Source organism: Salvelinus alpinus, chromosome 13 (assembly GCF_045679555.1).
Source record: "Salvelinus alpinus chromosome 13, SLU_Salpinus.1, whole genome shotgun sequence".
NCBI classification, from domain to species: Eukaryota; Metazoa; Chordata; class Actinopteri; order Salmoniformes; family Salmonidae; genus Salvelinus; species Salvelinus alpinus.
The window spans coordinates 28,552,154-28,565,393 of NC_092098.1; the positions used below are offsets into that span (position 1 = coordinate 28,552,154).

Here is a 13,240-nt window from a genome sequence, read left to right on the forward strand (position 1 = left end):
ACAGGCCTCCAGTTCCCTTTTTTGGGCAGGAGAGTCAGAGCTGCACGATGGCAGCTCATCAGCAACTCTCCTACCCCGACGCACTCACGCAACACGCAAAAGAAATCCAGTCCAATTGTTCCCCACAATTTTTAATAAACTCCACTGGGAGTCTATCGACTCCCGGTGGAGGGTTACGGCCTCTGCCAGTTCATGGAATGTCCATTTCATTCCTCTGTGCCAGAGAGAGCTTAGGGAGTTCAGCAAACAAGACCTGAGCACACATAGGATCACACAGTTCTGTCCTGTACAACTCAGTAGAAAACTCCACAGTCCGCTCCCGCATCTCCCCCACCACAGAGGATCACACAGTTCTGCCCTGTACAACTCAGTAGAAAACTCCACAGTCCGCTCCTGCATCTCCCCCACCACAGAGGATCACACAGTTCTGCCCTGTACAACTCAGTATACAACTCCACAGTCCGCTCCCGCATCTCCCCCACCACAGAGGATCACACAGTTCTGCCCTGTACAACTCAGTAGAAAACTCCACAGTCCGCTCCCGCATCTCCCCCACCACAGAGGATCACACAGTTCTGCCCTGTACAACTCAGTATACAACTCCACAGTCCGCTCCCGCATCTCCCCCACCACAGAGGATCACACAGTTCTGCCCTGTACAACTCAGTAGAAAACTCCACAGTCCGCTCCTGCATCTCCCCCACCACAGAGGATCACACAGTTCTGCCCTGTACAACTCAGTAGAAAACTCCACAGTCCGCTCCTGCATCTCCCCCACCACAGAGGATCACACAGTTCTGCCCTGTACAACTCAGTATACAACTCCACAGTACGCTTCCGCATCTCCCCCACCACAGAGGATCACACAGTTCTGCCCTGTACAACTCAGTAGAAAACTCCACAGTCCGCTCCCGCATCTCCCCCACCACATAGGATCACACACTTCTGCCCTATAAAACTCCACAGTCCGCTCCCGCATCTCCCCCACCACATAGGTCACCCACCCATCCGAAAGCTGTAGACAATGCATACCCTTGGCTTCACCACTCTGTCTTTCCAAACCAAAGAAGAAGGAGCCAGGAGCATCCATCTCCTTGAGCATGGAGAACCTAGCTCTTACAGGTTCTCCCTTTGCTTTAACCTGGGAAAAACTGTCCAGGTCCCTACATAATTCAGCTAAATTAGCCTGGAGGCCTACATTGCCTTGCCTCACCAGAATTAGCTCCATCTCACTAATAATACACTCAAATTCCCCCAAAACTCTCCTAGCCTGTGAGGATGAGAGAGCTGTATACTGTTGACAGAAAAGCAGAATTTGGACTTTTCCCACATCCCACCATTGACTCAGAGACCCATACTCCTCCCTTCACTGCCCCCACCTTTCCCAGAAAGTCTGGAAACCTGAGCAAAAAGTGGCATCTTGTAAGAGCTTTACATTAAACTTCCAATAGGATGCCTGCCAAGGCCCTGGTTAAATAGACAGCTGAGCCATGGTGATGTGATGATCCGAAAACCCCACTGGGAGAATGGTAGCGCCCAACAGCCTATTGCTCTGATTCCTGGACATGTAAAATTGATCAAGTCGAGCTGCACTCACCCTAGTCCCAAAAACCTTCACCCATGTATACTGTCTTGTGTTGGGATGTCTTGTTCTCCAAAAATCCACTAGGTCAAACTGCTGAACAATGTCTGAGCCTGAATGAGGCTCCTCCCCATTTCTGTCTTTCGTAAAATCCATTGTGCAGTTCCAGTCCCCGCCAACCACCAGCGTCTCCTCAGGCGCTATCTGTGAGAGTTCCTGTCTAAGACATCCAAATAGAAGTCCCCTCTCTCTCCCTGTGTTGGGCGCATACACATTTATAAAGGCAAAACCCCTGTTGTTAATTTCTGCTTTTACTACAAGCAGTCTACCCCTACACCTCCTTTGAGGAGCACATTTTTACAGACAGACCAGGTACAAAAAGGACTGTCACCCCTGCACTAACATTTGTCCCATGACTCAGCACACTTGCACCTTTCCACAACAACCCCCAATCGACTTCATTCACCAAATCACTATGGGTCTCCGGCAGAAACAACACCTTTACTTTTTATTGTTTTACATATTCACCAAAAACACTCCTCTTTCTCGCATCTTTTGCACCATTTATATTAAGCGGGCCTACCCAAAGTGGGAGAAAAGCCAGCAAAGAAAAAGACCAAAAGCAAAGCTCAAAAAGCCCCAGTGCCAGAAAGAAATTATTCATCTAAACGGTGTCTGAAGGTAGACCTTTACGCATTGTTGTGACCCACTTCCTCAACCTAAACCGTTTCCTGGGTGAGATGACACCATGCCTCCCTCATCTCCATCTCCCATCCTGACCAACTGCCCTTTCTATCTAGTCAGAGCACCAGGCAAAGATTCCGTAGTGCCTTTGACCAAACCAGCCTCTCCCCTCCTTTCTTCTCCCCCTTTTTCCTCTTCCGCATGACAACGTCCTCCACCCCCGCTAGCCGCTTACCCTTCCCCACTATACTCTCCTCATCCACTAGTATAACCTGACTAAGCCCAGCCTCATCTACACCACCATCCGTAGCATGACTAGACCCAGCCTCATCTACACCATCTGTAGCATGACTAGGCCGAGCCTCTGCTGCCTGCGTCTCATGGCCCCCTGCACTTTGACCTCGATTTCCCCCACAGTCACTTGTACCCTCACCTTAACTACAGCCTTTATGTGGGCACGCAAAGCTCTTATGCCCCAAATCCCCACACTCAAAGCACCGTAGACTATCTGTGCTGGCAAACCCTGCGCAGAGCCCCTCCCCATGCCTAACTTTAAAATGCACATTTAACTGTTGCTCATTGTTACTCAGAAACATGAACACTTGCATCCGGAACAAAACAACATGCCTGACGGCATCTGCCTGAAAACCTGCCAACAGTACACGAAACCAAACTTACCAAAACCTGATTTGATCATTCGTAATAAACAGAGGTACATTTGCTACCACCCTGGTTGAAGGGGTAGAAAGAGGAGAAATTGGCCCCAACACACCTCTTACAAATATTCCACTAGCAATGAGCCTACCCACCAAATTTGCTCTTTTCATGAACACAACCACAGCTTTGTTAATTCTGGAAGCGGAATGTATAAATTCAGCTCCTACCTGTTCACCGACCATGAGCAGAATCTCCTCCACCTTAATTCTATTCTCAGGAACAAACCTGAAAGAACACACCTGAAAGAACAAACCTGAAAGAACACACCTGAAAGAACACACCTGAAAGAACACACCTGAAAGAACACACCTGAAAGAACACACCTGAAAGAACACACCTGAAAGAACACACCTGAATCCATTCCGTAACGACAGCGTCTCCTCCGTACTAGGCTGCGAAGCCATTGCATACACCACCCCGTTCAAACCCCAGGAAACTAAAACTCTGTCCTCTTCCACCCTAACTTTGAAAAAAAAACTGTGGGTACCGCTAAAACAAACATTAACCCTCCACCATAGAAATAAAACATTTAAGAAAAATGTTAGGACAGAGCCCTCCACACCAAACACTCAAACTCCAAAAAACTCCCAGCATGCACAGCGAGAGAGAGAGAGAGAGGTCACATCAGAGCATTAAGACCCAAAAGCTCCTCTCCTGTCCTGGGAAACCAGCCAATTGTAATAGCTCTGAAAAAAGGTGTTGAAGATTTAATGTACAGTAACTGGAGGAAGTGTATATTAAACGCTGGCATCTTAAATAGGGCTCCCCATTAACACTTCAAAACTGGATTATGAATCACCAATAACTAAGCACTGTAATTTTGGGTGGGGAATATCAGTCATCGTTGCCATCAAAGGTTTATTAGGCCCATAAGGGGATGGAGGGGAGCAGTGTGGGTCCTGTCATGGACGTTGTGTTAGGGTGTTGAGTTAGTGTGGCGCTAAGTGAGAGAGAGAGTCGCTAATTAGAATGGGACCTGCTTCATTTGAGGGGAGAGGGATCAGATGCGGTGAAGGTCGCTTACAAGGACAATTAGTGGGTTGACTCTTCCTCCCTCCATCTCTCTCCTTGCTCTGTACCTCTCTCACTAAGTCTCTCTCTTGCGCTCCTTCACACAATCTCGCTCTTTCACTTCCCTCTCTCTCTCTTTTCTTTTTTTCCTTCTCTCTCTCTCTCTCCACTTCCTCTGGCAGGACATGTCATTTACTGGACTGGCCTATCCAGTCACCTGGCTCTAAGACTATGAGCCAATGAATGTTACCATTAGAGCAGAGTGCCTGTAACTGGTACCAGATAGTTTAAGAGCCCATGTTGTTGAAACACAGGAAAGCCCCCGAGGTGAGACAGTGCATGCGCTCATCTAACCATTTCTTATGTGTCTTGGGGAGTTTTGGGTGCTGTTGTGGCTGATGGCAGGACTTTGAAGACTGGTCTGTTTCCCTGCATTCCTGTGGAGCAACTCACTGTGGGACTTCCAGACATAACACTACCCAGTTTACTCTCCCTCTTATGTCATTATCGTTATTTCACTCCCCCTATTACAAGCATTATTTCACTCATCTCATACTGCACGCACACACGCACGCACACACACACACCTGTCTCACGCTTATGTGCATTTGAGTATGTTAAGCATTGTTGTATCTGTGTGTGTGTGTGTGTGTGTGTGTGTGTGTGTGTGTGTGTGTGTGTGTGTGTGTGTGTGTGTGTGTGTGTGTGTGTGTGTGTGTGTGTGTGTGTGTGTGTGTGTGTGTGTGTGTGTGTGTGTGTGTGTGTGTGTGTGTGTGTCCTATTTCTTCTGCAGGTGTACACATGTGGTTGCAAATGTGTAGACCCATCTATCCCTTATGTAGTGGGCTAGGGGGATAATTAAACAATATGCTCTGGCTCATAGCTGTGTGTGCAGAACAGCTGACATCGCATGGGGAAGAGGAGAGGCAAACACTCCTTTCTTCTTATTGTGTACAGTCAAACACACACACACACACACACACACACACACACACACACGTATTCAGTCCAGGTATTGCCTAAATCGGACAGGCTCCCTCCTGTCTCTGAGTTGAATGGGTAATCTCTTTGCCTCTGCCAGACATCTTGGAGACGTCTTTCTTTAACCAAGCAAAGCAGATGAGCACTGACATTGGCGGGCGTAACAATCTCCACACCTGCATGATTGAATGGGCTTCTCCAGCTGTAATTAAGAAAGCACTTTGAGACTGATTTCTATTGGACATTCAACGTCATAGACTCAAAGAATTGTGTCAAAATTAAATTTTAATCCAGCATTCCTTTGCTCCTTTACCTAGGTAAAGCAATACTACCTTTTTATTTGTTGACATACTTTAGCACATGCTTTACTGTATATAGCCTACTTTACTGTATATAGCCTACTTTACTGTATATAGCCTACTTTACTGTTTTAGGGTTCAAACCGAAGTTAGGGTTCAAATTGGAGTCATCAGCAACAACAAGCAGCTGCTTGAATATCTAGTTTCGTGGTACAGTCAGTGGATATAGACAAACTCCATTTGAATAAATGTCAGAGCTCTGGATTTAGACACTAAAGCCCATGTCAATAGAGCGTAATTCCATGTGATGGCTTTAGCTAAACCCATGTGAAACACAGAGGAAGGCAATGGGATCAGAGAGAACAGGCCAATGTACATCACAGCTTGGACATTTCCTGGATGGATGGACAACAAGCTGGACGGATCAGAGATGCTATTTTAGGTCGGTGGCTCGGAGACAGAATGTGGGATGGCGTGGGACTGGGATATTCTGATGGGAAGGCTCCGGAACACTAAGAACCTCACTAGGGACTGTTGTGACCTTTAGCCTGCATGACGCCCTGGCTTTCCACTGCATCAACAAGTACTGTACACACTTCATAATGTATGTTAACATTTACACACGTCATGTAACAAGTGCACACTTCATATAGGTTACCTAAACAAGTACACATGCTAAACACACACGCGTGTGAATACCTTAACATCAAAGTTAAGTGGGGTACATTGCTAGTCTGTTGATAATTTTTTACCCAACCATGGAATGTACCTTATTCCCCCATTTGTTTCAGCCTGTGTTTAAGATGGAGGAGATTGGGGGGGGAGATTCCTGCCCTCAGGGCAATTATCAACTTAAATAAACAACGTTGGGTTTTCTATTACATGAAAATCTTTCTGACACGTCCTCTGTTTTAAATATTACTGTACAGATCTCCTCAGAACAGGACCAGAATATAACTCTAAATAAAACAATACAATTTGAACATATTTGTATAAGACACCACCAAATCCAATAGTCAAGATCAACATCATCTAATATAAACATTTGACGGATATAAAAATATTAAATAGATAGACATAGACCAACTCAACCGTGTTCGCTGAACTGTTCCATTTAATTATGTTCAATGGCCGAGTTATGCAAACACAGATCTGTAGTCAGACAACATAGCAGCCATAGGCTCTACAGTGTCCTGATAAAGATTCCTTCCAAATGAACTGTACATGGATGCTCCATTACTCTGCGCTGCAGATCATCCCTAAGTACTAATAAAGCACAGCTCTAATTATGTCCCCACTTAATTGATTCTGTAGCTCGTCGGAGGCTCATTTCGGGGGCTGGCCCTGTTGCTTAGCCTGTGACAGAGTCTGGCCTACTGTAGCCAAAGCTCTGAGCTCTATGGCAATTATATTTAGTACAGTTAGAGACAAACAGGCCCTGAAAACTCACCACTATTATACAATAACATTCAGACCATGGCAGGGCAATGCAGGGTAGACCAGGGCCTTTCATGAGTTTGGTATTACCTTTATGGAGGTCATCTATGCAGTTTCCAGTTTCCATGTCAAATGCTATAATTCTTTTCACAGGCTTCATTCCACACCGCCACCCCTGTCCCTGAAGGGTATACAAAGAGGCAAAAATATTGTATTTTTATTATTATTATCAAAGCTTTTGATAAAATATTTCTGCTAAAGTTAGAAGTTATTTTTAGAAAGGAGGGGGTTGTCAGTGAGTGTGCTCCGTGCTTGCTGGTTCCAGTAAAGAGGCGCCCAGTGTGTTCAGGATAAGTTGATTTGTACACAGAGGCTAGATGGAGAAATAGGGACCTGGGCACCACTGGAGCTGCAGTACAGTCAGTGAAGAGGGTGGTGAGTGGAAGGGGACACAGTTCTACAGACAGAGAGAGCGCTTCCTGCAGCATCGGAAATACCAGCCTTAAGATCAGAGGCTCAACACAGATTACAGACAGAAATACACACACGCAGACTCACACACACACACAAATCAAAACACATCAATCAAAAGTGCACACAGTAAACACAAATAAAAAACAAAGCTCATGAGAGTAAACACTCTCATAACCACACACACACACACACTCCCCTGGGAGCGGGGCTGAATTCTTCCTATTCTGACGCCCTCCTCAACTTGCTTGGGAAAAGGAAGTGTGTTCTTGTGTAATCTTAGAAAACAGTGACCAGGGGTAAACAGTTCAGCAGCTGCCAAACGCAGACGTCAGGCCTACTGAGCCTCTCAGTTTTATGGCCAGGCACACAAAAGAGGACAGGGTAACTTGTCCTCTAACTTTCACATGCAGTAACCACACACACACACGTCCTTTTGTCCTTCTCACAGAGGACACTAGGACATACTGTATGCCGCTTTGTATTAAACCTACCTACATGTCACTAGTGTTGCTTTAGAGCAGTCTCATGGATGGATCTAACAGTTTCCAATACAGAGGCTGAGCTATTAGCCATAATCACAGTCATTGTAAATACTTCAGAGCTGTAATAAAAACCAGACAACAGAACAGAGCGGTTTGGCTGCTGGCCGGTCTGCCACAGCTGTTGGAGTAACATCATTTCATCAACCCAAAGATTCTAATGTCATTTCTAGGAATGATGGCTTGGAGAAAGATGCTATTGGACCTCTGGATGTGTGTCTTTGATATACAGTATAGACCCATAATGGTTGTAGCCTGGTCATTTTCACCCAACCTGTCCAAGCTCATATCGTAAAGTGAGAAGATGTGGAATGATCTTCTTTGTAGTAGTATTCAGTGTGGTTTCTTTAGTTGCAGACTGGTTCCATGTCTCAATATGCCAATTTCTCTGTGATGTGCATTTATTGTAAGGCAAGCTGACTGTACATAGTGTATTTAGAAAAAGATCTGCGTTGTCAAGGTGCTACTTGACTTCAGTAAGATCAGACTGTCGTCATGGTTATGTTTGATTTGATGGGAGAGAGAGAGATTTTAATATCAGCAGCAGCAATCCTTTCATCCTTGTTAATCCCTATCACTTCAGTATGTAGGAGTTGTGGTCATCAGGAAGAAAGCCCAGATGTCATAATATCTCTTACATAACAGCAAGCTTCAAAACATCCACAGAACTCAAACTATTCAAGAGCAGCAAATATGTTTAATATAGTGTATTAGGTATAGAATTAAAACAGATTGTGTGATGGGAGAAGGGCTGCAGTGTATACCCCAATCATGTATTATGAATGGTACTTCCATGCTATTACTTTATTAGGTAACACTTCACTTGACACCCAGTGTCATAACACTTTAGCTGATGTAACTTGTCATAACCTGGTCATAATATGATCATAACACTGTCATGACACATATTTACACCTGTTGTGACATATATTGTGTTATTTTATGGCTGGTTATGACAACTACATAAGCGTGTCAAACGCCACATTTATTCAAATATTTTTCCCTGCCAAGAAGTTTAGTTTCATTTGAAAGTTTGTCTCTTAAATCCTTTGTTTTTTAATGTAATTTTTCATCATATTTTAAATAACTTGTAGAAAATATACTTTATGACACTGTCATTATGACCATCCTGTGTCACTTTACTTGGACTAAGAAAATAGACTTTATGACATTGTCAAGAAGCATTATGACCATCATAATCATATAAGCCAGATAGACCTATCACGTACATGGCCTAATGTCAGTCATCAGTCAAAAGAGGGTGTCTTGTTCTGCTCCTGAAAACTGCTCTTGCCTTTATCCCAGTCAACAGCAACAGATCACTGGGGTAGGTACATGTCTGACATCAATGTGTGTGCAATTACAGTGATCATTTCATATGGTCAATGTTATATAAAAAGGTTATATAACGTAAACATACTGTTGACAGGTAGGCTATGGTGTAATGGAATGTTTTGCCTCCTGTGGTAGGTTTTGTTGGTTTTGACACTCTTATGTAGGCATCATAACCAGCCCTAAAATAACACTATATATCACAACAGGTGTAAATATGTGTTATGACAGTGTTATGACCATTTTATAACAGGTTGACATATTATGTCAGCTGTTATGACATATGACATGGTTATAACCGTGTCATAACGTCTTAGTAAGCTGGGTGTCAAGTAAAGTGTTACCCTTTAAAACTAAAACTAAACTTAAGTCTGCGTTGTGATAGACTATGACACATAGCCGCTTTAAGATAGTTGGGGGTGGGGGGTTTGCCGAAGGCTATATCGGTCCACTAATGCAGGACTTGTAAAGGCCCAGTGCACTACCTTTGTGAATCATTTTTTATTAAGTCCGATTTTACAGGGGGTGCTGCAGTACCCTCAGGACCCAGGTTTTATTATAAAGCTAAGCGCTCCAGGAAGGTTGCTAAGGGGACCATGAGTCCTGTATCTTCGCTCTTGTGTGAAAGTCATTAGCTGTTTACATTTCTTTCCATCTTTCGTTCAACTGTGAATTAATGCAGCGAAGCGGTGGACCTCTCCAAGGGTTTTCACATTGAAAAGATCCTAATCAAACACCTACACTGTAAATGGAACCTATTACTACTAATGACTTACCTAGGAATGAATCCTGATGAAGCCTTGGAGTGGAGTACTATTAGCACCGCAGGTTTCTGTCATCCTCCATGGTGCTTTAAGGGTCATCATTAGAGTTCTCATTGTTCCATTGCTGCTTTGAAACAATGGCCGCCTTTTACAAGATGATGTGATAGGGGCTTCAGGAGAGGGTCGGACCACATGGTGTTTGTTGGTGTTTTAGAGATAGGTACCATAAGGGAATAATTAGACTTTCAAGGTACATTTATTGTAAAATGTCTGAATGTGTGCCTGAGTGAGCTCTAATGACAAAAATGGGTTGATTGTTTTTGTAGTAGGATCAGAAAATACAGTATCAATATTAATAATTTTGTCAAGGAAAGTGAGGACATTAATGTGTAGGAAATGCGGCATCTGGATATTGGAGGGAATAGCATAAAGCACACATTGTTCAGTATTACATAAAAATACATGCTCATATGTAGCCTGCGGGGAGGGAAATTCACCATGTTCTTGGTTGAGGCCTAACTGTCTTAGAGTTTTTCATTGTTTACCTTGATGGGCTGATTAATGTCTGCTACATCTAATTTTAACTATCAAATCTGACTATACAGGGAAAATATCCCCTCATGACCGGAGTCGTAGGTTTGGAAATCTCTGTCTGGTCACTCCATAGAGATTAAAACCAGGGTCACTCTAGCCTAGTACCTACAGGGCAACGTCATGGGATCAACCACACTCTCTTAAGGGGGAGGGGATACTTTAGCTAATTTAAAATGAATATTTTATATCAGATGTTACATTTCTACTAGTTGTCACAGTGTGTTAAATAAATTATGAATACCATGGCATGCTTTCAAAGTCAACAGCCTTGGTCATCCATGATATAATTTTGAAACCTTCCCCCTCGGGTGAGCGTTAAGTGGAGTTGGTATGGTCCAGGCAGGGGAGGGAAAAGGCGGCTGGAAAGTTGAAACGCTTTACTGATTTCACTATGATGCCCTAAATGACCAAGAGAACTGGACTTATCTTCAATATTGGTTTAAGATTTGATTTGTATATTTTGTATTTATTTTTTGAGTGAGTAGTTTCCTCATTCTTTAAAAGAGTTAAATACAACATTACAGCACCATGTTGATTACAAGTAAGTAACAACTTTTATTGTGTTTACTTCAGTAATAGCATAACAAATTCTAGGACAGTGACAAATATCAATGTAGATGTATTAACATATTCAGAGAGCCACTAGCCTGATAGGATGTCAGCTGTGAGGTTCATGAGGCTGATGCTCAAGATGAGGTGAGGAGTTAGATGATATGAGGCGTAACGGACCACCACATGAGCATCCGTCTCTTGTCTAATACATATGGAAGCCTATATAGTTTTGCAACAGGCTTTTGAAATATACTTATTTAAATGAAAAATGTTGACTGTTTTGGCATAGATTCAAAACGTATGTTTCTGTTTACTCTAAAATTAAGAAAATGTATACTATAAAGAAGGTCAACATAAAATATTCAAATGACATCTTAAGAATGTAGACCTACAGAGTACAAATGTAATATTTTATTTCTATCCTGAAGGTTTGAATGTTACGTGGGAGAGTGTTTTATTGTATTCTTCATGCAGGTGCCTATAAATTGTTTAAATTAATGTCAGTTATAATGTTAGAGTATGAAATATAATGGATTTGTTGCCTGCTGCATACATATTCCTAGCACTAAGGTCTAAATGGTTCAGGCTGCAAAATTAGTAGATACAGATTGTACGCCAGATAATGTGATATAACCAAAGATTTGTTGGTGTCCGTTACTGGGCGTTACAGGAAAGCACCACACACACCGCCGCCATAGATTATTCATCTAACCTGTTCTTGGCAATACTTTCTTCGTATTATAGTAATGTCAGTTGCAGGTGGTTCTACAAACACCAGCGAAAATTCAGAAAGATATTAAATCCATGTTTTGTACCGCCCCAGGAGGTTCCTCGCCCTCTTAGCTACCGCACATCTAGCATTTCCCAGCATTTTAGCAGGAACTAGTCGTTTCTATGCGACGCGGCCATGGCCATCTGTAGAAGTAGATGACAGAGCATCACACAGTGTTACCAAAACAGGAATTTAATATCTTCCTGAATTTTCAATGGTTATTATAGACCCACCTGCAACTGAAAAATGACATTTCTAAGATACTTTTTCACAGAATCGAGAATGAAGAAAGTATTACCAAGAACAGGTTAGTTAAAAAATCTACGGCGGCGGTTAGTATGTGGCTTCCCTGTAACGCCCAGTAATGGACACCAACAAATCTTTGGTTATATCACATTATCTGCGTACAATTTGTAGTTAATACATTTGATGAACTAGGAGATATGATAGAAAACCAGCTAGTTTGAAATCAGAGATAAAAGGCTTAGCACCTCTGTTTTTTTCCCATGGTGTTAGCTTTTCAGAGGAACCAGACATTCAGTCATTACAATGGATTAGAGTATTTGGTCTCTAAATCAACTAACTGTTGTATTTCACCATTTAAGATTTGTCTTCTTGTCATTTGCATAGTTCTACTTGACGATTAGAAGCCAAGTATTTCCACCCAGTCAACATGATTCATAGTGATGGAAGGCAGACTCAGACATAAGTTTGGCTCATTTGCAGATGGTCCTCTGGAAAGGTTCCGTTGAGATTTACCTGTTCATTTGTGTCTAGTATTTCTTAGAATACTTTTTTCCACTAATTATATTTTCTGTATTCTGAGTAGTTACAGTTCTTTAGCAGTGAAAATCCCTCTGACTCTCTTTCCATTGGCATGAGTGGATCACATGGACTGTTGTTAGCAACCAGAAGCAACAGAGCACAGGCGAGCGCAGGAACAATTATACCAACTTTGGCAGGGGAGTAATGCAACGAGCTAAGCCTAGCCAGGGCTGGTGTGGATGGAATGATTAGGCAGCACTGTGGAGCTGTGTGACTAACTTGACACTCTAGATGTTTTGCTCACTCAAAATGTTAAGTGGGATTAGTTATTGTGTGACAATCACTAGCCATTTTTTATATTAAAGTCATTGTTACTTTTTCCATATGAACTCAGATTTTGTGTCATACACTCAGTTTGTGTCATACAGTACATGGGAGAGCTAACTGGACCCAAACATGATGGGAATGATCAACGGTTGGATATAACTGCTAAGTGAATTTGTGATTCATCGAGCATCTATGGGCGATTCCACGCCAGCAAAAGCAGAAATTATTTTTGGTATCTCAGATTGTTCCTACAATTCTCATATAGAAACTTCATTGGGAGGAAGGATGTTTGACATGCTTTTACATTTATATCACAAACCATTTTTGAGAAAGTCATAATGAAAGTGGCAATTGTAGGCCCTTTTTAGACCTATACATGTCTCCTGTAAGACTCTATGATCTGTGAACCG

At 42.8% G+C, this 13,240-nt stretch overlaps 1 protein-coding gene across 2 annotated transcripts in view; it reads left to right on the forward strand.

Annotated features, from left to right (window-relative positions):
• LOC139538055 (rho GTPase-activating protein 7-like) overlaps positions 1–13,240 on the forward strand; it is a 63,805-nt gene that overhangs the window by 31,080 nt on the left and 19,485 nt on the right. Inside the window, exon 1 of one of the 2 annotated variants that reach the window (XM_071339995.1) lies at positions 10,816–10,955. The exons of the other annotated variant lie outside the window; for it this stretch is intronic. Within the exon in view, the coding sequence (XP_071196096.1) occupies positions 10,943–10,955 (13 nt within the window). The 5' untranslated portion in view covers positions 10,816–10,942. Of the gene's footprint in view, positions 1–10,815; positions 10,956–13,240 lie in introns of those variants that run through there. 2 annotated transcript variants of the gene reach the window in all.